Source organism: Aquarana catesbeiana, linkage group LG12, assembly GCF_042186555.1.
Source record: "Aquarana catesbeiana isolate 2022-GZ linkage group LG12, ASM4218655v1, whole genome shotgun sequence".
Lineage (NCBI taxonomy): Eukaryota > Metazoa > Chordata > Amphibia > Anura > Ranidae > Aquarana > Aquarana catesbeiana.
The window spans coordinates 46,010,054-46,037,503 of record NC_133335.1 but is presented as its reverse complement, the minus strand read 5'-3'; the positions used below and the strand labels follow the sequence as shown (position 1 = coordinate 46,037,503).

Sequence of the window (27,450 nt, the reverse complement as noted above, 5' to 3'; positions counted from 1 at the left end):
TACTAATATCGAAGATAAAATTTGAAATATGTTTTGTGCCTAAATCACATTGCTAATTGCATATGGTACGTATTTGAAGCCTACATGCTGAAATTTGCACTTAAAACTGGAATTTGGTAATTTTTGGAAATATCAAGAAATACCTGGCTGTGCCTGTAAATTTTGAGTGTCGTATCAGTAAATTTCAATCTGGTAGGTTGGCAAAACTGACTTCCATCAACCAATCATGTGCAAATGAGGTTCCTGCTTTCTAAACTCACCTGCATTGGATTGAGTGTTTCACTTGGCTAATGCCGCGTACACATGAGCGGACTTTACGGCAGAATTTGCCCGGCTGACTTTTCGATGGACTTTACGACGGACTTTCCGAATGAACGGACTTGCCTACACATGATCGACCAAAGTCCGACGGATTCGTACGTGATGACGTACGACCGGACTAAAACAAGGAAGTTCATAGCCAGTAGCCAATAGCTGCTCTAGCGTCAGTTTTTGTCCGTCGGACTAGCATACAGACGAGCGGACTTTTCGACTGGACTCGAGTCCATCGGATAGATTTGAAACATGCTTCAAATCTAAGTCCGTCAAACTTTTGACAAAGCAAAGTCCGCTGGAGCCCACACACGATCGAATTGTCCGACGAAATCCGGTACACCGGACCAAGTATGCCGTAAAGTCCGATCGTGTGTACGCGGCATAAGTGTACAGTGCCTTGAAAAAGTATTCATTCCCCTTGAAATTTTCCACATTTTGTCATGTTACAACCAAAAACGTAAATGTATTTTATTGGGATTTTATGTGATAGACCAACACAAAGTGACACAAAATTGTGAAGTGGAAGGAAAATGATAATGGTTTTCAGTGGACACAGTTACATTACAATTTGATACAAGAGGAATCAGAGGGCCCTGCTCGTTAGAGCTTACAATCTAAAAAGGAAGGGTCAATTGATACAAAAGGTAGTAGCTGAGGGGGGATGAGCTGATGGAGGAAGTAAAACAGAGTTAGTTAGAAGCAGGATAGGCTTCTTTGAAGAGAAGGGTTTTCAGGGATCGCCTAAAGATGGATAGATTAGGGGACAGTTGGACAGATTGGGGTAGGGAGTTCCAAAGGATTGGAGAAGTTCTGGAGAAATCCTGGAGGCGAGCATGGGAGGAGGTGACAAGGGAGCTAGAGAGTAGGAGGTCTTGGGATGACCGAAGAGAGCGGCTTGGTTGGTATTTTGGGACTAGGTTAGTGATGTAGCTGGGGGCAGAGTTATGGATGGCTTTGTAAATTATTGTTAGTACTTTGAATTTTATTCGTTGGGTGAGTGGAAGCCAGTGGAGGAATTGGCAGAGAGGGGTGGAGGAAACTGAATGGTTGGTAAGGTGGATGAGTCTTGCAGCGGCATTCATTATGGACTGAAGGGGGGATAGTCTATGTAAAGGCAATCCAATGAGGAGGGAGTTGCAGTAATCGAGGCGAGAGATGACCAGGGCGTGAATTAGAAGCTTGGTGGTGTCATTAGTTAAAAAGGGGTGTATTTTGGAAATGTTGTGGAGGCTAAGGTGGCATGATTTGGACAGGGATTGTATGTGGACCTGAAAGGACAGTGATATCAGATGATGATGGTTTATACTTGAGATGGAGGCCCCGGAATGTATGGGTACAAATTTTGGATTGTAAAGGCTTGATGGTTAAAAGACTCACCATGGACAAATAGATGTATTTATAGGCATTAAAGCAGAAGTTCAGGAAAATTATTTTTTCCCCATGTAGTGGGGTTGTGTCCACACTGCATAAGTTAACGGCTATTTTTTGTCTAGGGAATTGCAGAGCATAGATATACACTTACCTAATCCGCCTATCCTCCCAACCCAAAGCTGGTCCCTGCCGCTCCTGCCTCCACCTGTCTCGTGCGGTGGACTGTTCTTGACTTTATCATGCTCATAGACCAGCTCTGGACATGAGGATGGCAGGAATAGTCCACTGTTGGATGTGGAGGAGTGCGGCTTTCCAGAGGATTGACGGATCAGGCGAGTATAAACATTGCACTAATTTCTAGACAAAAGGAGCAGTTAACCCATGCAATGCAGGCACAGCTCCACTGCATGGGAAAAAAATCATATGTTGAAGCAACAAAAAAACTGTGGTTAAAACAACTGATAATAAATACTCTGCATCAGCAATGGCGTACAACTAGTTGAAGCAAACGTTAACTGTAGATAGTAAAGTGAAAAAACCTGAATAATTCACAAGCAAACACCCTACACCCTGTGATACCTCCACTGCGCTTCTGAATAAGTGAAAAAAGTATAATTTAAATAAGCTATAGCTGCCACTTAATATGTAACAAATACGTGACTGAATTTAAACCTCTAGAGATAAGTGGAGTAAATAGTAGCGCTCAAATAAATAAAAAATGAAAAAATTAAAATAAAAATGAAAAATAAAAATGTGCTAATGAAAGCAATGATCAATCTAAATGAACAGTAAAAGTGTATATGTGTGAATATTGACAATAATACCCTCATTGAAAATCAGTCACAATATGAATGTGATCTGACAAAAAAGTTATTGGTGAACACTGTGAGCAAACACATCCTATCACATAATGTTCAAAGCAACACACCCTGTGGCAGATGTGAAAATAATAAATTAAATCTTAACATAAAGTTCGTATCATGTGAATATATTGTAACAAAAAAAAGTTATTGGTGAACACTGTGAGCAAACACATCATATCACATAATATTTAAAACAACATACCCTGTGACAGATGTGAAAATAATGAATAAAGTGTTGACGTAAAGTTCATAAATTATGAATATTCCCATGAATGGTCTATAAAAATCTATAAATGAAAACTCTTGGTTGTTCTTTGTGATCCTCCACCACACCTCAGTGTTTGTGCTTCCACACCCACTTAAAGATTTGCACTCACCAGCTACAATTGCCTCCCACTCTCGTGTTTGGCATAACTCGCCTCAACCCACACTTATTGGTGGTTAAAATGTGATCTCCAGATTCCAAACATGATCTCCAAATAGCGAGCGTAAATGCAAAAAATACTTTTCCTCAAGAAGTGATTGCTCCACATGAAAATGAAAAAAATGCTCCAAATAGTGTGATAAAGTACAGCAAATTTATTACAAATTCAAACCATCGCACACCATTGCACTCACATGTGTAAAAACCAAAGCAGGCCAAAAAAAACACTCCAAAGGAAATCGTAACATAAACTCCATGCACTGGTAAAGCGATCTATAGTGGTCATGGCGGACCCAGGATATTGTGTCAGCTGTGCAGTCTCACCCACTCCTAGTCTCAAGCCTCCACCATTCGATGCAGCGTGTCACATCACAACGTCCTGCGTCACGCTTCAGATGCTTGCCGTATAGCCACGCCCCAACATGTTTCGTCGCAACAGACTCATGAATCCCATGAATAAGCCGGTTGTGACAAAACATGTCATTAGAAGTATGAATTGCAGCAGGCAAAAATATAGACACACGGGTGTACCATGCATTCTAGGCAGCTATTTCAACAAAACAAGAGGCAATGCGGGTAGACAGCTGTGCCACAAGTCTGGAGAAGATGATTATGAGACAGTTTATTTATATATATATATTAGGGGTGCAACGGATCGTTGCCGATCCGTGATCCGTACGGATCACCCTCCGCGGATCGGCACACCCGCGATCCGCGGAGCACTTTTCGGCCTCAACCATAGGAAAGGCCGCGGCTTCGGCCTAGCTCCGGAGCGGCGGCCATCTTAGTACACCCGGAAGCGGCCGCTGTCTCGACAGGAAGTGACGTTTCGTCGCCGCCATCTTGCTACACCCCACACTCCTGCACAGTACAATAATGATAGAGTGAGAAGGGGGCAAGCGGACATCTTGTTACACCCACCGGAGTTTTAGATTTAAAAGCCATTTTCAACACAAAACTGAGCTTATATGCACAAATACTGTATTTATGCATATAAGCTCGGTTTTTTGTTGAAAATAGCTTTTAAATCTAAAACTCCGGTGGGTGTAACAAGATTTGTGTGGTTTTTTTTTTTTTTGTTTTTTTTTTTGCTGATCCGAAAATGATCCGATCCGTGACTCTGATCCGAGGATCGATCCGATCCGTGAGATTTTTGATCCGTTGCACCCCTAATATATATACATATACAGTATCTCACAAAAGTGAGTACACCCCTCACATTTTTGTAAATATTTTATTCTATCTTTTCATGTGACAACACTGAAGAAATTACACTTTGCTACAATGTAAAGTAGTGAGTGTACAGCTTGTATAACAGTGTAAATTTGCTGTCCCCTCAAAATAACTCAACGCACGTAATGTCTAAACCGCTGGCAACAAAACTGAGTACACCCCTTAGTGAAATTGTCCAAATTGGGGCCCAAAATGTCAATATTTTGTGTGGCCACCATTATTTTCCAACACTGCCTTAACCCTCTTGGGCATGGACTTCACCAGAGCTTCACAGGTTATGAAGGGGTGGGGGGTCAGCCTGTCAGCGCTCAGACCATATGCCGCACACTGCATCAAATTGATCTGCATGGCTGTCGTTCTAGAAGGAAGCCCCCTCTAAAGATGATGCACAAGAAAGCCCCCAGTTTGCTGAAGACAAGCAGACTAAAGACATGGATTACTGGAACCATGTCCTGTGATCTGATGAGACCAAGATAAACTTATTTGGTTCAGATGGTGTCAAGCGTGTGTGGGGGCAACCAGGTGAGGAGGAAATATGACCACTGCTTTGCTAAAGAAGCTGAGGGTAAAGGTGATGGACTGGCCAAGCATGTCTCCAGACCTAAACCCTATTGAGCATCTGTGGGGCATCCTGCAACGGAAGGTGGAGAAGCGCAAGGTCCCTAACATCCACCAGCTCTGTGATGTCGTCATGGAGGAGTGGAAGAGGACTCCAGTGGCAACCTGTGAAGCTCTGGTGAACTCCATGCCCAAGAGGGTTAAGGCAGTGCTGGAAAATAAGGTGGCCACACAAAATATTGACACTTTGGGTTAAATTTGGACGATTTGACTTAGGGGCTTACTCACTTTTGTTGCCAGCGGTTTAGACATTAATGGCTGTGTGTTAAGTTATTTTGAGGGGACAGCAAATGTACACTGTTATACAAGCTGTACACTCACTACCTTACATTGTAGCAAAGTGTCATTTCTTCAGTGTTGTCACATGAAAAGATATAATAAAATATTTACAAAAATGTGAGAGGTGTACTCACTTTTGTGAGACACTGTGTATGTGTATATATATATATATATATATATATATATATATACACACACACACACACACACACTCTATTTACAGTATAGTAGTATATTAAATTGAAAGTAAATTTATGGATGTTCAGTCACTATATACTACTATGAAAATGGGTGCTATATATAAAAAATTGACTTGTGACTTCATTTTCAGAGCATCTGCGATGCCAATATGTTCTATTATTATTATTATTATTATTATTATTATACAGGATTTATATAGCACCAACAGTTTGCACAGCGCTTTACAACATGAGGGCAGACAGTACACTTACAATACAAATTAATACAGGAGGGATCAGAGGGCCCTGCTCGTTAGAGCTTACAATCTAGAAGGCAGGGTCAAGAATGTTCTATTATGCAAACCTCTGTAATCAATATGTGCAATGGCCACTGAGGTCACCATTATGTTTTTGTTGACCAAAAGAAAGGCATGGAACAACAAGGAGAAGGCCAAATCTGTCAAACCACTGGATTGTGGTCAATGTTTGCATTAAAAAGTAGTGGTGCACTGAAATTATCAGGCGAAAATTGTGTTTTTAGGCATCAGTTGAAAGAAAAAAATGCCAATAATAGAGCGCCGAAAAAGGGGGGGGGTCTGTCCCAGGTGCCGCCCATTGCGGGGGTGTCATCCCGGTGCAGCCCAGTCCTCCTCCTCCCTCCTTCGCACGCAGAGCAGCGATCTCCGTGTGTCACGGAGCTGAATTGTCCGGGCAACCGCAGTAACAATGTCCCGCCTCCTTTGATAGACGGCACTGATCTAATGGCAGAACATTGAATCAGTGTGACGTGATCACAGGAGGCGGGACATTGTTACTGCAGCCGGGAAATTCAAATCCTGCTCCGTGACACACAGAGATCGCCGCTCTGATCCGGGCACAGGCAGGCTGCATCTAACAGGCACTGAAAGGCTGCATCTGACATGCACATGTAGGCTGCATCTGACTGGCACAGGTAGGCTGCATCTGACTGGCACTGGGAGGCTGAATCTGACAGGCACTGGCAAGTCTTCATCTGACTGTTAGGCTGCATCTGACATGCACTGGTGAGTCTGCATTTGATGGACACTGGTGAGGCTGCATTAATCTCTTGTATCATGTCTGCAGTCTCTGACCATCTCCTGTATCATGTCTGCTAGAGGTGCACTGAATGAAAATTTTTCTAATACTATTAGCAGTGTGTCTAAGGTTAAGTAAGAGATTACAGACATGATACCCAAGATGGTTAGAGACTGTGGACATGATACAAGAGATGGTTAGAGACTGAGGACATAATACAAGAAATGGTTAGAGACTGGGGACATGATACAAGAGATGGTTAGAGACTGAGGACATGATACAAGAGATGGTTAGAGACTGAGGACAGGATACAAGAGATGGTTAGAGACTGAGGACATAATACAAGAAATGGTTAGAGATTGGGGACATGATACAAGAGATGGTTAGAGACTGAGGACAGGATACAAGAGATGGTTAGAGACTGAGGACATAATACAAGAAATGGTTAGAGACTGGGAACATGATACAAGAGATGGTTAGAGACTGAGGACATGATACAAGAGATGGTTAGAGACTGAGGACAGGATACAAGAGATGGTTAGAGACTGAGGACATGATACAAGAGATGGTTAGAGACTGAGGACATGATACAAGAGATGGTTAGAGACTGGGGACATGATACAAGAGATGGTTAGAGACTTAGGACATGATACAAGAGATGGTTAGAGACTGAGGACATGATACAAGAGATGGTTAGAGACTGAGGACATGATACAAGAGATTTTTAGAGATTGGGGACATGATACAAGAGATGGTTAGAGACTGCAGACTGCATTTTTCTTGACCTTTCTTGCACTTAAAGCGGGGGTCCACCTAAACCGCCAAAAAAAAAAATATTAAAAGCCAGCAGCTACAAATACTGCAGCTGCTGACTTTTAATACATGGCCACGTACCTGTCCCAGGGTCCAGCGATGTCGGCAGGCGACGCCGAGAACCCGCTCGGTTCTCGGCAGCTGCCGCCGCCATCCTAGGTGAGGGAATCAGGAAGTGAAGTGTTGCGGCTTCACTTCCTGGTTCCCTACTGCGCATGCGCGAGTCGCGCTGCGCATCGTAACTGGTCCCCGCTATCTCCTGGGAGTTGTGTGTTTCCCAGGAGACAGCGCGGAGGGACAGGAAGAAGCATAGACTCCCATGGGAGTCTATGCCGGAAGTGGGTGCAAATACCTGTCTTAGACAGGTATCTGCACCCTCCTCCCCCCCTGAAAGGTGCCAAATGTGACACCGGAGGGGGGGAGGGTTCCGAAAAGCGGAAGTTCCATTTTTGTGTGGAACTCCGCTTTAAGGTGCCAATAATGGCCAACAATAAATTAATATTAATTTAAAATGATGATATTAATTAAAAAGTCGAATATAATACAGTTATATATAAAAATATAAATATGTTTTAAAAACTGTCATTTTCGGTTTTCGGCTAAGTGCATCCTGCAGTTTCGGGACTAAAATTTCTAGTCGGTGCACCCCCATTAAAAAGTGTGCCCATATTTTAGGTATACTCTAGCACTCTGATAAAAAAGGCAAAATGTGACCATAGATCTGAATAGATCTGGGGCCATGTTACAAAGTGAGGAGAAAACGCAGAATGCTTTAAATATACTGATATGCGTCTCTATTTAATCCACAATTTTCTAACATTTACTTTTTTATTCTAATTTAAAATGAAACAAAAATTGCTGCTCACAGAATCCAGGATCTACTATTGAGCAGCAATATTGTCTCCTGTAGTAGGGTATAGTATATGACTTTAAAACATTATTCCTTGCCTAAAAAAGGATTGTTTAATAGATTTTATGAGTACAGGGTTACAAAAATCTGACTTACAAACGACTTATACTTACAAACGGAGTGAGACAACAGGAACCGAGAGGAAATCTACCCCTAGGAAGGGAAATTCACTCCTATCATAGAAAAAAGGTGTCTCCACTGGAGCTGTATCACCAATCCTTGTTTCCACAACCCAACATTTTCAAAATCCAATTGTCATGGGGACAGAAAGTGAGGTTAAGTCTTCTGAAAATGGGCTCAGACAGCAAAACAAATGTTACAGGGGTGTTAACCCTTCCCTGTGCTATCAAAAAAAAGTATTTTTTTTGGCTGGAGCTACATTTAAAAAATGTACCTGTTCTGACTTACAAACAAATTCAACTTAAGAACAAACCTACAGAATCTTGTTTGTAACACGGGGACTGCCTGTATATTTGATGAAGGGTAAAAAATCTGACAGTTTTCAGGGCAGTTCCACTTTCTTTTGACTTGATTCTTAGCTCGTAGTTGGCTCTATACAACTCACTTTAGCAAATCTCTCCTACATTTCCCTCTTGTACCTCCTTTTTTTTTTTTAAGTCGTTCTGATCCTTGTAAAGTTATCTTTCCAGTTATACAAACATTAAAGAGAAGTTTTTTTTGCCCATACTTCTCTTTTGGGTCACAGAGGTGCACTTACTTGTGCCTTTCTGTGACCCAGAACCAGCCATGTCAGCTGATGTCACAGATTGCTCCAGGCTCTGGAAGGATCCTGACCATATTGTCGGGATCCAACCAGATGCCTGTTTAGCAGCTGTTGCAGGCTCTCAGCATGCCACTGAGAGCCGGAGCCAGCTGCTCCCGCCCCCTCTCCATCCCAACGCTGCAGTGAGGGCTGGAGGGGCAGAGCAGAGAGCAGCGACCGACAGTCTCTACTCACCACTGAGAGTAGACTGAGAACTGAGTGATCAGTGGTCATGTGACCTGAGCTTAGTTCTTGGGCTTAGAGCCAGCTGCAGCATCACACCGAGGCTTTAGCATGGAGGTGAGTATCTATGTTTTTTTTTATGACTTCTCCTTTAACCTACTCCACACTCCTCCCCTGTATTATGTAGGAGGGATATTTTAAAATGGACATAGTATGAAATGTTTTAAGCTGAAAGTCAGATATCAAGTCTTCTTCATTTTATAACTTGCATTAAATTGATTGTCAATAAAGATTCTTCAGTGTGACCAGGGCTTTTTTCCATCAGGAACTAGGGGGAACTCAGTTCCACCACCTCTGGCTCGGGTCTTCTGCTCCCTGCTCACCACTATCACTTGGTAACACTGAAGTCCAGCTTCTGCGTTTACAAGTGATAGCTTAGCTTAGTGTAGATCCCACCGAGTGCCGGACAGGGACAAGGGAGATACAGAACAGGTGCCCAGGGTTCAGTGCAGTCATGGGCAGGAGAGGGTGCGTGGTTGGCTGCACCCTCTGTGGTCTCCATTTTTTCCCTGGTGACCAGTTGTTGATTCTCCTACTGCATAATCTCCCTTGCAAGTGACTGTAATATAGTATAATATGCTGGGAGGTACTACAGCCGGATAGGTGTTTCAGATTAATATTGCAACAAACTTAAGACATATGACAGATGGTGGAGCTTTTAAGGAGGGGGGAGAAGATGAGGGCAGTGGAGGGAGGGGGTTGTATGCAGAGGTAAGAGCTACTATTTGATGCCATTTGGCAGGTATGTGCGTGTGGCGGGTATGGTTGAGTTCCTGCACCTATTCTCTGAGAAAAAAAGCACTGAGTGTGACAGATACTTTTCAAGTTCACTCAGCAGTGTTGCTGTCCAGTCTTCAAAACACCCTCCTGCACAATTTGTACAGGGAAATAGGCAAATGCTTAGAACCAATGAATAGAAGAAAACCGGCAGCCATGTAATAGATAGCTATGATGTGTACGTTGCTTTTTTTAAGATTCAGCTGCCAAAAACAAACAGTAAAAGCCTGTACTTCCCTTTCAGAAACAATGGCTTAGCCAAAGGGCACTTGGGTTCAATTTTGCTAATGCTATTGCTGCTATTCCTTTTAATACATAACTGCCATTGGCCTAATGAATGCAAAGCACATGATGTTATAACAGAGGAAATTGTACATTAGGCATGGAAACCTTTAAAACTGTATATTATGTTTTGTTCTGAAGAACAGATCTTCAGCAGAAGTAATTTCATATACTGGAGAAAAGCCAAGAAAAAACAGGCTGCTTAAAATTTCGATTATCTGTGCTATTGTGGCTATGTACAAGAGCTATTATATAAAGGCCAACAGAGAGTTCGTTGTATTTTTCTTAGATTACATGGACTTTCTTTGTATGTGCTGAACACTGGAAGTGGTCATTTTTTTTTTCAGGTGAGCTTAGTACTTACAACACTTACTGTAGAAGTATCTTTATAAAGCAATACAACTAAAAAGATTCTTGTACTTAGTAGAAAAATATCACTTAAGTGGAAAAGCAGCGCACTAACAATCTGAATATAGGACACAAACAAACATATAAACCACAGTAGCTGAGCTATTCCTTTAAGACCAATAAAAAATTAGTGAACCTCAAAAAGCATGAAGAAATAACATTTAATACAATATATAAGGTAAAAACAATCACTTTTGGAGTAGTGCTAAAAAAAAAAAAAAAAAGTGTGTATCCATTTAAAAGTGAAATCATACGAATAAAAGTTCTCAGTCCTTGTTTCTAGTAATGTGCTGTGGCAAAAGCACTACACTCCAGTGTAGGTTTCCGTGTATCAAAGCAACCAAGTGCTCAGGCTCCTTACTGGATATACTGTATATGACCTCTATGTTATAAGAAATCTGCAGTATATTAAGAGTAGTGAAGTTCGCAACCTTGGTCAGCAAAACCAAGAAGAAAAACTGTTGATTTGGCTGGAAATGCAATGCTCATCCAGGAACGATGTTACATATCTGGTAGACTTGCCCATGGCTCACTCCATTCTGGTCCTCCATTTTTAATAATTATAACCACCTAACAGTCCCCACAATACAACATACTCTAAACTTGCCCTTCTTTATATTTTCCCTGGCACTATAGCATCCACCAAGAAAAGTCTTTCTGTTCTTGTTTACATCTATCAGGGCAGTCATCCCTAGGCAATGGAAGACTGTCACACCCCCGTCTGTATGATAATGGCTGAGTGGGATGCAACGTCTGAAGCAAAAGGAGGAGATAACAGAAAACCTATATGACTGATACACACAAATGATACTACCTCTATTATAGCTACAGGACCAAGCCCATTGTAACTCTACTATAGCATGGTGGTGCTACCTTTTCCATTGGATGCCTCCCTATTCTTTTAACTTTCCCTTCCTTCTCCTTACTTCCTTCTTCCTCTTTACTTCTTCTTTCTTGACATCTGTCTTTTCTACAGGACATCTGACCACAGCTCTCCGTAGCGCAGAGTCTGCCTAACAGGCTAATCAAATCTGACGCTTCACTGAGATGGTAGGGTAAATGTGCTATGTATAATACATTCTTAGTCCTATAGGGTGGTCCCAGTGCTTTGCAAGGTCTCAATGTAGCCACCCTCACACACAAGGTCCCAGGACTACCACTGTACATAAAGCCAATCAAGACACAAACAGCCTTTTCTGTGAACTGCAGTAGTGCAGCTACACCCACCAGATCTTAGTTTGACAGCTGGTTTTGCTCCTACATACATGTGTGATGTGCACATAGTGCTCCCTGGCCAGAAGTTCAGAGAAGCAGCACAGAAAGAGTTATGCAGCTTTGATTATCTATTAAAAAGTTGAAATTTATTTTAGAAATAAAATAGGGTAAAAATAAACGGCAGCTATTAAAATTGATCTAGAGGTAAACATGAAAAATAGATGAGGCTTAAAGTGACTGTAAAGATTTGATTTTTTTTTTTAAATAACAAACAGGCATGGAATTGTACAGAGTGGCCCCAAACTAGGGGTGCACCGAATGGGTTTTTTGGTGCCGAAACCAATACTGAAAATGAAAAAAGCACTAGGCTGAAAACTAGGGATGAGCCGAACACCCCCCTGTTCGGTTCGCACCAGAACATGCGAACAGGAAAAAAGTTCGTTCGAACACGCGAACACCGTTAAAGTCTATGGGACACGAACATGAATAATCAAAAGTGCTAATTTTAAAGGCTAATATGCAAGTTATTGTCATAAAAAGTGTTTGGGGACCTGGGTCCTGCCCCAGGGGACATGGATCAATGCAAAAAAAAGTTTTAAAAACGGCCATTTTTTCAGGAGCAGTGATTTTAATAATGCTTAAAGTCAAACAATAAAAGTGTAATATCCCTTTAAATTTCGTACCTGGGGGGTGTCTATAGTATGCCTGTAAAGGGGCGCATGTTTCCTGTGTTTAGAACAGTCTGACAGCAAAATGACATTTTGAAGGAAAAAACTAATTTAAAACTACCCGCGGCTATTGCATTGCCGACAATACACATAGAAGTTCATTGATAAAAACGGCATGGGAATTCCCCAAAGGGGAACCCCGAACCAAAATTAAAAAAAAAAAAATGACGTGGGAGTCCCGCGCTCCAGAACAACACCCCCGTAGTAGGCGGGAACCAGGAGCGGGGCCCCGCCCAGCCCCCGCCCCATTTTTTGCTCTATTATCGGCATGTTTTCTCTTTCGGCACAGTGCCGAAAATGCCATTTTCGGACAATATGTTTTGGTGGCCGAAATTTTGGTGCATCCCTACCCCAAACCTCCTCTAGTCAAGTTCCCAGGTGCTTCTGGCTCCTCCCCTCCCCTGAGTGCCCCCATAGAAAGTTGCTCCCGAGCCTTGCAGACTGTGTCTGTAGACACGGAGGGAATTGCCCCCCCCTCGCTTCTTTGTCACTGGTTTTGATTGACAGAAGCGGGAACCAATGGCTCCCTCAGCAAAGCCTGTGAGACTAGAAAGTGATGGGAGAGAACATCTGCAGTGTGCACAGTGCTGGATCGAATGAGGGCTCAGGTAAGTAAAGGGAGGGGTGAGGGGGGAGGGGGGATACCGATGCCTAAACATTTTTCTGTCTAATGCAAGGAATAAGGTAAAAAATATTCAGGCTTTAGAGCGCTAAGCTACTGATACTGCCAACTGCTAGGAGAGCAGACACGCCCTTTCCTCCGTTCCTTAATGCAGGGTTCAGTGTCTGAGCAACCTTTAACCAGGTCCAAGAACCAGTATATGTGTGTGTGCATGTTTTTTTTTTTTTGAGGGGGGGGGGGGGGGGGGAGAAGAATTGCTCTATTTAGCTACCAGCAGTGAAGAAAAATGCGTGGTATATCTGGTCATGCGTGACTCATTCCGCATCCTTCCGTGTGAAAACACTGATAGTTGACTACTAGCCACTCAGGTGCCCAAAGTGGGAAGAGAGTTTTTAGTCCTGTGTAAGTGCTAAGTCTTGACTTGGAGTGTACACAGGGCTTCCTTTCCGCATTCCCAATGGCTAAATTGGGGGAGTGAAAAGTAGTATATGCAACAGGTGGAACTGGCATTACATTTAACCTGTTGATTTGCCCTGAATGAGCAAATCAATGGTTCACTATAAGTCAGTCTTTGTAAAATATGTGAAGAGACTGACCGAGTAACTCCTCTCAGCCCTTTGTTGTTAAAAGCTGGACATTTAACACAAAGCAGTAATACAAGCAGTTTAAACTTTTTTTCTCTCTAATTGATTTTTTAAAGGAAAATCTTCAGGAGGACAGGTATGGAAGCCATCTTAATTGACCTCTTCTTCTATAATCCTAGTTGTCTGGCCATCATGCTGACCCCTCTAGTCTTAATACCTCTGGGTCCATGACAAAAAAACATACGTTTTTCAGACTTTGCTCTGACGTTTCTGATTTGCATGCTTTCTTGAGTCAGTGGGGTTGATATACTAAAATTGGAGATCACAAAATCTGGTGCAGCTGTATATGGTGGCCAACCAGCTTCTAACTTCAGCTTGTTAAATATAAAGTGGATGTAAACCCAATGTCATCCTTTCTAAACTACTGCCATAGGGGTTACCTATAAGGATATACATGCCTCCTGCATGTATCTTTACCTGTCAAATGTCTCCCCTCTGTCTGTTATGAGACCTGAAAAACTGCATATTCTGTGGGTGGGTCTGTTGTCTGGAGCTCGGTGGGTGGAGTCGTGATGCCCACCTCTACACTCCCCTTGTCAATATGCATTTTCTCCTGTGTATTTCTAACACTGAACTTCTGCTATGATCTCTAACATCCAGTGAAAAGACAGGAAAGTAACCACATGACTTCAGCATGCCAAATTATGCTGAGGTGTGGAACAGCCAATCCTTGCAGAGCTGCTGAAGAAAGGAGTGGAGGTTGGAATTAAAAAATAATGCATGTCTTTGGCTAGTGCACGAGATATGTAAATCACCCGTCACTCACAGCAAGGGGGAGGATTTGACAAAGTTTTTCTCTGTTTGTCAAGTTTTATCTCACTGAACAATAAAAGAGGATTGCTCAGAGCTGGATTAACTCTTTGTGGCAAGACTGGGCTCAAATGATAGGAAATCTTATACTCTACATTATGACATCAAAAAAAAAAATTTGGGTTTACATCCACTTTAAGCTTTGACCAAAAAAAAAACTGGAAGCTGATTGGTTTCTTATGCAGAGCTGCACCAGATTTTGCACGCTCTAGTTTTAGTAAATCAACCCCAGTATCTCAGGAAGTCTAATAGCCAATAGGACAGCATAAACAATATAAAAAACAGTGTAGCGCTGGATAGTGAGAAAAAGCGCATATATTGATATATGCGAATATACTAAAACCTGTAAATTTAAGAAGGCTATATGTCACTATTCTAAAGTGATCAAACACACATGTGTGACTCTAAAAAGTGTTCAAATAAACCTATATAGGTATATGAACAGTGAATAATATGAACAAATACGTGTATATAATGTGGATATATTACGTGAACTAGATATCAACGTAAACAACAAAGATCAATACCGTTATGATTGGCAATATGTAATTAGGAAAATATGCCAACCACTTGATGTTGATTATTCCAAAAAAACTTTTTAGTGCTTAACAATATTATAATTATTAGTTAATCATATGATAAAAACAAAAAACAAAAATACCCAAAAATAGTGAAAAATATATGAATAAAGGAGTGGGAAAGTTAGAACCACCCAAAAAGTTCATATACTACAAAATAAGTGTAGAGTCCCAAACTTGATGAAATTCCAGCATATAATTTCAATTCAGTGTTCCACTGCAACTGTAGCCCATCACCAAGAGAATAAGGCTGGAGGCTTACCAGACAGCCTGCGACCACCCTTATTCAGGGGGGTCTAAACAGGCTCAGTAGAGATGTATGGGTCCAGTAGATCTCACCTAGAAGGGCTCCACAGGAAGATATTGCTTGTGGTCACCGGATACTTTCCAGAGGTGTTCCTCGCTTGGCAAATCAAGGGGTTCCAGGCAAAGTACAGCAGTATTGTCAGCAGGTGCCCCAGAAAGAAAAAAAGGACTCCGATAGTGCAGACCAATCTTACTGCTTTATTTAAAAGGATGCCATCAAATATATATAAAAACAAAACTTCTGGCAGGGGATGGTAACAAAAACAAACTCCACCGCCGTTTAAAATCAAATCGCGCATGCGCGACACGAGCTCACGTTGTGACCCTACGGCCGTTTCGTCACAACTGACGTCATCAATAGGACAGCATGACTACCAGGGCTTTAGCATTTTCAGAAGGGGGTTAGCACTGGCAGACCCCTGTCATGATAGGTTTTTCTGTATAATCGGTGGTTGATTAGATCATTTAGGGATATGGTTTACTGAATCTATGAAGCCTAAACAATAGATTTTATAGAAATTCACAAAAAAACATTGTATGATTCCTCCAGCTGTGATGACTATAAAACATATGTGCTTGTAAGATTACACATAAACCCATTCATCACCATTATCAGCCAGGATCTTCACACCTTGCACAGATGCACACACTGTATTACCAGCCAATATAGTGGTCCCCTATTGCATTCTGGGATCTCTGCCTCCCAGGAGTTGAGTTAAAAGCAGACACGACCTTGGCATGACATGTTACAGCCTTAAAATATCACATGTTATCGTGAACGTGAAAAGGGTGCAACTCGTATGAGTAATGCATCTTACTATGCTACAGAAAAGCTACTAGGTCACAGTATGGAATAATGCTTTCATTTCTATGAGCAGTAAAAATCACAAGAAGAAAATCTGTTACCTCCGGGGAGAAAAGTTCAGCGCTTTGTAAAAGCAGTGTCCTTCCTTCTCCGTCTTTGCTCCCCCTTCTTTTATACTCACTCCTAATTTAGCAGGAACAATTAATGTGACTTTCCCTTTGACTGCCCTAAATAGAAAGCAGAGCTCCAGTGGGGCTTTCTACTTATGCATTAATATACAGTATACCCCTTATCCAGTCATTCACAGAAGATTCCCTTGGGGTGCATTAACAGGCCATCCCCATTGCTATAATGCTCTTTCTGATGTTCTTATATGATGATACCAGCAAAAGCATCCATCCAATGCTTGCATCCCCCAGGTACAAGCTAGCTCTAACACATTGCTGTGATTGATATAGAAATACTTTTAGGGAGAATATTACAACTTGCGATATCTGTGTTCATATTAGCAGGCCATGAAATAGGTCTTTATCAAGTGCCTGTGAGTGCCAGTATGATGTTGATTCTATGTATGCATTACATTCAGTTTGCATTTTTTTAAGGTATTCTGTCACAAAGTGCAATACCTAAAGCCCTAGAATGCATCCTAGAAGTAAAAATGGCAGCTTTCCTCTTTAGATTATTACGGCTAACACTTAAAGGATCACTAAAGCTATTTTTTTTAAAAATAACAAACATGTTATACTTACCTCCACTGTGCAGCTCGTTTTGCACAGAGTGGCCCCAAACCTGGTCTTCTGGGGTCCCTCGGCGGCTGTCTCAGCTCCCCCCCGCGAGCTCCCTCGCATGGTGTTGAGTGCTTGCGGCCGCGCTCCCGTGATACAGCCAGGGGTCATAGCCGCTCACTGTATCACTCGGCCCCGCCCCCCGGCGTGCTGCGTCATTGGATGTGATTAACAGCAGCACGAGCCAATGGCTGCGCTGCTTTCAATCCATCCACTCTAGCCAATCAACGGCCAGGCTGGGCTGCGAAGAGGATGTCGGGAGAGAGCACGGGACTTTTGAGGGGTCAGGAAAGTAAAACGGGAGGGCTGGGGGGGCGGTATTGTCGGATGTTTTTTCACCTTAATGCATAGAATGCATTAAGGTGAAAAAACTTTTACCTTTACAACCCCTTTAAAGTGATATTTAAGCTTAATTTTCTTTCTTTCTTTTTTTTTTAAATCAGCACGAGGGACGGTACATTGAATGAGAAGTGTCGCTTGTGCTGGTGGCCTCTCTCTTCTTTTAATGTTCAGTCTTCTGACCCCCACCCCTATCCCCCATACCCCCACACAGCTCCCTCAACTGTAATCTTCTGGTGCTTCGGGGTTAATATGAGCCACTGAACTATGCTGACTCTTTCCACCCCCCCGTTCATAGAAACTGTACTATAGCTTCCAGCATTGAAAAGCACTCTATGAAAGGGGCAGATGAATGAAAGGTCTGAATTTTCCATTCATAGAGTGCTTTTTACTGCCAGAAGCTATAGTACAGCTTTTATCAATGAAGGAGTGGAGATGGAAAGGACAAACATAGTCAGCACTCTCGATTAGTGCCTAAGAAATGGCATCGGAAAATTACTGCTGCAGGGGAGATTTGGGGGGCAAAGGACTGAAGATGTAAATAGAGAAGTCATCACCATAAGGCACCTCTCATTCAGGGTAAGTACCTTATTTTTTTTACGTTTGGCTAAACTTCAAGTGTATCTATGTTCAAAATGTAAAATCATATATTCATTTCCACATTATTTTCCAATTATTTCCAGCCTACCCCTATTACTATGAATTAGGGCTGTTACTGATTAAAATTTTCGTGTTTGATTAATCGATTTTTTTCTTAATCGATTAATCGACTAATTTCGATTAATTATAATGCACATACAGATCCAACTACTTTTAGCTGATCTCCTTGCATTGCAACTCTGCATTAGTCAGTGGTAAATGTGGTATACACTATATACAATCACCCGACACTAGTTAGTTTCCACAATCCATGACTTAACTTCACAGTTCACACAAATACGTTTTAAATTCAAACTGTAGCACTGACGTAAGTCATTTTTTTAATTAAACTTTAAGAAAAACGTAGAAAGTTAGTTTAACTCTACTCTCTACAAAAAATAATACTAAAAAAAAAAAAAATCTTTTAAGTGTCCCTGTTTTGGGGGCTTTCCCTTTACTAAAAGAAGTGTGGGAGGAAATCTTCCCAATGTCCTCTCGGCCACCAATAAAAACCGGACAGAGGCTGATGGTATTTTGAGTCCATAAAGTAGCCAGCCACCACACCTTCAGAACAGTATCCACCACCCCAGCAAGGAATTTGTACTGAACAATGCAATGATTACCAACTGAAACATAAAACTGTGTTTAGCTGACGCACAACTTTCTTTAAAATATGTGCAAGTTGCCACCTTAAGGTAACTTAACCATAATACTTTTTTTGCTTGCCATAGGAGTAATAATTTTGAGCAGTGTTAACCTCCGTTTTATTACCGCGCTTTCTTAAAATGTAAAATACTGATTTATGCAATACTATGTAAGCCTTTCTTGATAAAAAAAAAATGAAAATATGTATATGACTCCTCCCCCCTTCCCTTTGTTAGCAGATGGAGGCACTTGGGGAAAGGAGGAGGAGTCTGGTGACGTCGATGTCCGTGACGTCACCGGAACCTCAACGAAACTCCTTGAAGACCCGGAAGCCGGCGGAGAGGTGAATACCGATCAAAAGAATTTTGATTGATCAAAAAAATTAATGATTAATCGAGGAATGAATCATTAATTTCCGCAGCCCTGCTATGAATGATTTTGAAGTTTAACTTACTCCCTAAAGTAAGCTTATATTGGATTGTCAAAAATAACTAGTGTTTGTATTGTTACTACATTGCTGATAATAAAAAATTAGAGTGTGTGCTGTGATCATAGATTTCCTTTTTTTTTTTACATAAATGTTTATAAAAACCATATTTTTTTATAAACATTTTAGCTGTAGATGTCTTAAATTTTATTGTCTACTGCCTATTTTTTCAAGCTCTCCTATATTTCTCTTCCTGCCAGTCCCACGATTACTGCCCCCCTCCGCTTTCCTGTTATCAGGTGTTTCCTTTGCCCTGTTTGGTCCTTTGGAGCCCCCCATTCCATGTATGTTCCTTAGAGGGGACTATAATCTGACATGAGGGCCCTGCCTGAATATACAGTATGCCTCTGCTACTTCTCCAAGTGACAGCAGCTCCCACGGCACAGACATGTCCTTACATCGTCCACATTTTCCCAATGACAGGGCATGTATGCACACTGATACAATGCATGATGGGACATGTAGTCCTGATGAATGTGATCTAGGGATTGGTAATAATTTTAGGAGTGCGTGCTTTCTGACTGGAGTTTCGGGAAAGGAGCCACAGAAAGCCGGAGGATGCGGCAACAAAAAGAAAATGATGTAAGTGTTTACAAACTTTGCTAAACAAAATGAATTCTTGTCCTGTGCTACAATATTGAATAACAACCTATTGCGGTGATAGAAAAAAAAAAAACAGGGGTTAAGTGCTACTCTAAAAGTACAAAGTGGACTGTCAATCCATTCAGCCCCTCTGGTCACAGGTCTTTGCCATATACAGGAGTCTATATGATCGGCCCCTGCAACCTTCCTCTCTTATTACAAATATAACCTTTCACACCATTGTCAGATGTTATATCCTTTGACCAGATTAGCCCTCAGGGTTCCTTGAACAGGTTGTTACCGTCTGCTCTTGATGGGTGGCGGGATATCGGTGCTCTTGTTGACAAGGTTTCGTGTTGTATACTGGAAATGTGACATACTTTGTACTATCTATGATATTGACATCTGACTAATACTTATGTTCCCTTATTTTGATAATGACAATAAAAACATATTTGAATCTAAAATTACAAAGTGCCTAATGCATTGTCATTCCTTCCAACCTTCTGAGATGGGAAAGAGGGACACCATTTACCACTAAATATTTAGACAATGAACTCACCCTTGCCAAGCAGACCATGATCATTTAAAGCTGAAGAATGATCACTCTTTACAGTACCAGTTCTCCTTCACATTAGCATTAATATAATATAACTAACAGAAAAAAGTAATTATATATTACAGTAATTCATACGGCCAAAAGAGGAAACTTAATAATGAAGGACAGAGTGATTTGTTTCCAAATGAGGGACAGTTGGGTTCTATTTGCTCTGCACTCTAGTGCTAGTGCACTCAGCAACCAGGACTCCCCTGTGTCTGTGAAATGGAGTGTAAAGACTTACCCACATTCACACTAAAGAGGCTGACTTCAGTGAAAGTCTGCCTGATGCTCCTCACAGGGCCATGACACCATTAGCAGTGGAGCTTAGTGGATTTAGTCCCATGAGGTCACTTTCAGTAAGCTTTGCCTTATCTACCCACATGGAGTTCGGACTTTATAATACCTTTCTCAGATAAGATCCTGAGGAAGTGGGGGGGGGGGGTAAGAAAATGAATAACAAAATGCAGCATTTATGTTGTAAAAACTTAGAATATATATCTTACCCTCCTTTCTGTAGTAGAGAATCTCTAGCTTGCGCTCTTCAGATCCCAGTAGGGCTTGGGTGAGTTGCATAATGCTGCTGTGCGTGGTTTCAGGGCCCGTTAGGAAATCACAGGTACAAGGTCTCTGCATGACCTCCACCCGGGAAAAGCCAAACATATCACAGAACCCATCATTACAGTAGATGATAGCACAGTTGTCCATCTGAGCATTGGCAATCAGAAACTTGCGACCTGAGGAGAAAGAATAAAGAATTAGAATGTATTTATTGTATATTTAATGGAAAATTTTAAATTGTTGTACCCAGACCTAAACTGTATATCTTGTCAGTTAATACCATTTTATATTTTTATAGTGTCAGTCATTGTAGACATGAAAAGCTGTGGAACCACCAATGGTGGTATTTTTTCAACAAATTGTGAAGCCACATGGGATTAAGTTACTGGTCCTTATAATAATGGTAGAACAGACAAACGTAAAAGGGAGGCCGCAGCCATGGGATGGAGACAAGTATGCACCCGGGAAAGGTAGCAAAAAGAATAAAAAGAATAAGTGCAGTATTTTTTTTTTAATTACAAAGAATATTGATGTTCAAAAAGAGTACAGTCTGTAACATTAGATAGTACATATGAATACATGGCTGAATCAAAGACATATGTAACAACTTTGTACTATGGTATCTGTGGTGATTTTGAAAATCAACATTGCAGGTACACTAATATGAATAAGCGATTGTTTACAGAATATTGTCATAGGCAACCAACTTAAGCTAATACATTTTGGGAATTGGGAGTCTGAAACCCCTCTACAAAATTTGATCTGAAGAAAAGAATGACATCATAGTCTGGTTTATTGTGGGCCGCGTGCTAAGGAGGAGGGGGGGGGGTCTGGTGGCTGTATTGGTATTGGAGAGTATGGAGTGTGATAGGGGTGAGGTATGATGTAGAGTCCCCTCTAAGGAGTAGAGAGCAAGAAATGGTTGTAGTGCACTCCAGGAATCCAACAGAGTTCTATACGATTCCTGATTTTTTCCTGTGTGAGCCATCCCTGAGGAGCTAAGAAGTAATTAACCTGAAATGTACTCATTTTCTGTAGTGTTTTAAATATTGAGTCCCTGGTTTGGGATGGGAAATCAGGGTCCCCCAAAATTGGAGTAAGGGATGCGGATTGCAGAGAGACGGTGGTCATAGCCAAGACACTCCAGGTAATTTAAGCTTGATACTCCTATAGGATGTGCACCTGATAACGATAGAAGATCTTGAAGTGTCAAGGTTCAGTCTTCAGATTACATAGAGTAGATACCCAGGGTTTCAGGGTGGAATTAGTTAAGAGCCCTTTCACACTGCCAGCACCCGGGCGTCGGCGGTAAAGTTCCGCTAGTTTTAGCTGCGCTTTACTGTCGTTTTTGCTGACCTTTTCGGGCGCTTTTAACCCCCACTAGCGGCCGAATAAAGAGTTAAAAGCGCCCGCGCTTTGCATGCGCTTCGGCGGCGCTGCCCATTGATTTCAATAGGCAGGGGCGCTTTAGGAGTTGTGTATTCACTGCTCCTAAAGTGCTGCAAAGAAGCTACCTGCAAGACTTTTTTTGAGGTCCTGCCAGCGCAGCGCCCCAGTGTGAAAGCACTCAAGCTTTCACACTGGGATTGCAGATGAGGCTTTTTTCAGGTGCTTTACAGGCGCTATTTTTAGCGCTAAAGCACCTGATAAACGTCTCCAGTGTGAAAGGGGTCTAACAAGTCTATGGGTGGAGTGTGCAGCTTTAAGATCATAGGTGTGCGCAGCCTCTTGCATTAGGGTGTGCACCCCAAAGCTCAAATACATATGCATATGTATATGTACTGATGGTGTCAGTAGGGCAGTGGACAGTGTCAGTAGTTTTATTTTTATTCTTTTTAAAGTATTTTATTTTGTAACTTTTTTTTTTGTGATGAAATATCAGTGGTCTAAACAGGGGGGAATATGCACCACAAAAGGCGATTAGGGTGTGCCCAGGCACACCTGGCACACCCTGTGCACACGCCTATGTTTAAGATATAGTTTATTGTTAGGGAGGCCAATGCCTCCAAGATGCCTTAGGAAGCACCAGCGGTGAGTGTTTAAGCAGTGCCACCCAATTGTCCCATAAAAGGCAGACAGTTGAGAGAAGAACAGGGCTAGAATCCTGATGTGTCCTGTAGCAAATACAAGAGATGGGGGGGGGGGAGACATTCATTTTAATAGCGTTGCAGCATCCAAATATTCAAACAAGATCAAAGTGAATTTGGGCCAAGTATTTTCCTCTTTCTTGAGCGAATGCAGCAATGGAAAGAAGTTGCAGGAAAACATGGGAAGTTACAAAAAGCTTCTGTAATTCCACAGTAAGGTATATTACTAGATGCTTAAGCTTGGTCTACACCCATCTAAATAGAAATTGTGACTGGAGGGCTGTAATGGTGTGGGAAGCCTTAGATTTAGTATGGATAAATTGAATAATATGCTGTTATGTTGAAGTTTTATGTTAAGGATGGAGGTTAAAGATCTTGTGAATATTAGGTTGTCTGCGGAGGTGGCCAGTTTATAATGGCTTGATGGTTTCTGGAGACCCACAATTCCTGGATGGGCTTCATCCCCCACTGTATTGGTTCTACTCCCTCACTGCTACATCACTACAGGACCCCACTAACCACCACAGCACGCAGCAGGAATCTTGGCGTTAGACACACCCAGAAGAGTCAATTACTAGTGGCAGCTGTAGGTTTGTGAAGAGTGCAAAGATTGGAGTTTAAGCCTGAAGGACAGGTAAGTAATTATAGCATATCTATGGTCAAAATGTAAAATCATGTATTTATTTCCATATTGTATTTCAAGCCTACTCCTATTACTCTGAACGATCTTGAAGTTTGTAAAATTACTTTGTGAAGATCCTCCCACACATTCACTTCCTTAAATTCTGTTACACATATTCACTATGCCATGTTGATAGTCCCTGTTATGTCACAGAATTGACAAAGCCTGCCTTCTGAACTGAAACAAGAAAAGCCGCACCAGGTGAGTGAGTCTCTGGTTAATCCCCACACACACTAGTCGGGTGTTAGCCCAGCTCGTATGCTCTATAACACAAGTAAATGATTCAGGACAGCTGCATTTCCAAAAATCATTTTATTGACGCTTCATATGACAAGTGGTTGACAGATTGAGCAGGGGACAAAGAGGTAGATGCCTTCTGAACTACAGAGGCGCTGAGAGAAGGAGTTTAAGGGGGCGGAGTCAGTACATGGGATATGGCAGCAAGATACCATGGGATGTGGCAGCAATATACCATGGGATACGTAGTCCTTAGAGATTGAAATTAAACAACAGAGGGGAAGCTGCAAAGCATGCAGAGAATCCAGGAAGTTGTGGAAAGAATTGGCCAGCAGACAGGCTGCACTCACAATCTGATCAGTAAGTAAGCTTATATTGGATTGTCAACAATAACTATTGTTTGTATTGCTATAACAGTGCTGATGTTATAAAATAAAAATGTATGCTCTGCTTTTAAGTATCAATTATTAATAATCTTTTACAATATACCTGTTTATTTTTTATGGCTGTAGTGGCCGGGTCACTTTAAATGTAAAATCAAGTGTAACCCCCAGAAGCAGGCAAAGGCAGCATTGGCATTGATTTCCCACCATTCCTTTAAAACATCTGTACCGATTGTGGGCTAAAGCAAAGTCTGAAAATACTGTAGGCCAGATTTTTAGCAGAACGCTTTGGAAAAAGTACAATTTCTACAACAATTTGATCAATAGTGTTCTAAAACCAATATTATTTCTACATATGTTTATTAAAAGGCCAAGTTTGTAGCTGTTGCTGCAGCCAAGTTAATTTTTGTGCTGGTCTCTTTCCCATTCCTGTCTGGTTTATACCTCATATTATTTAGTACATTTACAGATCCCAGGAGCCAGTGTTGTAAACGGAATATAAAATTAACTTTTTTAGCCCTTTTTGCTGTTGCTAATAAAGAATATAACCTCTATTTCCTTCAAGAGAAACTTATAGAATATTTAAAATTTTGGGAGTTCATTTAAATGTGATCAACTTAAAAGCAACCTGTCCGAAAAGAAATATGGGGGCTGTGATTTTGCGAGCTTTGGGACTGCTGGCCTTTATCGTTTCTTCCTAAAAAAACCCTAACCTGAAACAAATGCCCATTCATATCAGTTCTAGGACACCCGGTATGCTCATAAATCCAATCAGCATGCACTGAATAGTGAAGCAAGGATAAAAAATCAATTGCTTTGAGCCTGCACTGCAACTTCAGGAATAAATTCATAAATGGCAACTCCCATATTTTATCAATACAGATTCTCTTTAAAGTAAAATATACTGTATGTAGTTTGTATGTGTCTTAAAAATCTTGTTATTTTTTTCATTCAATTTTATTCTAGTTTCATATAAGTTTCATCTAAGTTTAATCTAGTTATTTTTTGTAAGATGCTACATGTTTAAACTGTTTTTTTATCCCTGTTTTTGCTTTATCTATATACAATAAACATTAAATATATGGCAAAGGGTTCACAAAGCACTATGGTTTAGCTAAAGACACAGCGCAGTAGCTATGAAAAACTAACCATGTTAATGATGTGAAAAAGAGTCTAGAGTGCCACCTGTTTGCATAATACTAATATGAAATACTTGATATTTACCGACTAAAAAAAAAAAATAGAAAATCATTTTTTGGGTCCCAACCACAATAAACAGAATAGGAAATAAGTTTTGTGTTTCTAAATAAGGTTTTATTGACATTTTATCTGTACAGAATCAAGGGGTTAACTGTGTTCCCTAGTGTGTATTTCTAACTGTGGGGGGATGGGACTGTCTAGGAGGTGAGAGAGATCGGTGTTCATACATAGTATGAACACAGGATCTGTCTCCTTTCCCCTGAAAGAACCGGGATCTGTGTGTTTACACACACAGATCCCAATTCTCGCTCTGTCACAAGCGATCGCGGGAGCCCGGCGGTCATCGTGCCAACCGGGCACTCACATCGGGACGGGCACATGCTGCGGGCGCGCGCCCCTAGTGGCCAAAAGGCGAAGCGACGTAAGGTAACAACGTTTCGCCGCAGTAAAACTGCAGCGGCTGGTCGTCAAGCGATTAAAATATCTTTTCATTTGGGCTCTGTCAACTGCCCAGGGACTTAAAGTAGAACTAAGGTCAAAAACTAAAAAAATAAATATGTGAAAAAACTAAGTAAGATGTAAAATATGTCTGTCTTTGTTTTATATGTAAATACAGGTATATAGAGAAATTTACCTGCTCCCCCTCCAGCTTGTCAGCTTCCTTTGTTGTGGAGACAACGTAGCTTCCTCATTTTCCAAATGGTTCCATTGTCCCCTTTAGCAGCCGTTATTTAAGAGACTACAGTACGGCGGCATGACATCATTAGGGGGTGTTGCTTCCTTTCCTTAGAAAGCCCCAGCGTGTCGATCATTTTAGAAGACACGCTAAGGCTCCGCCCACTTTTTCTCACATTCAGTCCTCCTATGCCCTGCCCATGTTCTGCCTTTAAATAATTATACAAAAATGTGTAGCGCTAAAATGACAAGATACCTTAAAACTAATAAGTATAAAAGCCTATACTTAAAGTATAGTGTGCATATAAACATACATGTAGAGTATGACTAAAAGTCCAAAAGAACAGTCAATACGTTGGAATTGAGTGGGTTGCTACCCCGAACGTGAAGTGAGGAGCGCCTTCACCGACATATAACAGTTTCAAAAGGTAGCGTTCTTTAGTATATATGAAGTTTCATCAATGCATTGAATAGTCCATTTTATAATCAAACTCATATCCCACACCACTGTGTCTTCAAAACATGCAGTGCACTTGAATATTATAGATGGAGGCTTACCGGAGGGTTTGAACCCAAAACAGCATATACTGTGAGGGTCAAACCAGCTTTTATTGCACCCTGGCAATGGTGGGAAGATCTTTGTGGCCTGAGGATAGTGAGAAGGTCTTTTCTAAAGATGTATCCTATCCACACGTGATGCTGGATCTCACCAACCTGCACACCCACATTGGTCTTCGCGACAGCCGTATATCAAGTGATCAGCGCAGATCACTTGATATACGGTGCGCTGATCACTTGATATACGGCTGTCGCGAAGACCAATGTGGGTGTGCAGGTTGGTGAGATCCAGCATCACGTGTGGATAGGATACATCTTTAGAAAAGACCTTCTCACTATCCTCAGGCCACAAAGATCTTCCCACCATTGCCAGGGTGCAATAAAAGCTGGTTTGACCCTCACAGTATATGCTGTTTTGGGTTCAAACCCTCCGGTAAGCCTCCATCTATAATATTCAAGTGCACTGCATGTTTTGAAGACACAGTGGTGTGGGATATGAGTTTGATTATAAAATGGACTATTCAATGCATTGATGAAACTTCATATATACTAAAGAACGCTACCTTTTGAAACTGTTATATGTCGGTGAAGGCGCTCCTCACTTCACGTTCGGGGTAGCAACCCACTCAATTCCAACGTATTGACTGTTCTTTTGGACTTTTAGTCATACTCTACATGTATGTTTATATGCACACTATACTTTAAGTATAGGCTTTTATACTTATTAGTTTTAAGGTATCTTGTCATTTT

The 27,450-nt window shown here is 41.4% G+C and overlaps 1 protein-coding gene across 1 annotated transcript in view; it reads right to left on the bottom strand.

Moving 5' to 3' along the window:
- Positions 1 to 27,450, bottom strand: part of KCNH6 (potassium voltage-gated channel subfamily H member 6) — a 397,827-nt gene that overhangs the window by 244,192 nt on the left and 126,185 nt on the right. Inside the window, exon 2 of the mRNA XM_073607681.1 lies at positions 20,824 to 21,054. Coding sequence (XP_073463782.1) covers positions 20,824 to 21,054 — 231 coding nt within the window. The remainder of the gene's footprint in view (positions 1 to 20,823; positions 21,055 to 27,450) is intronic.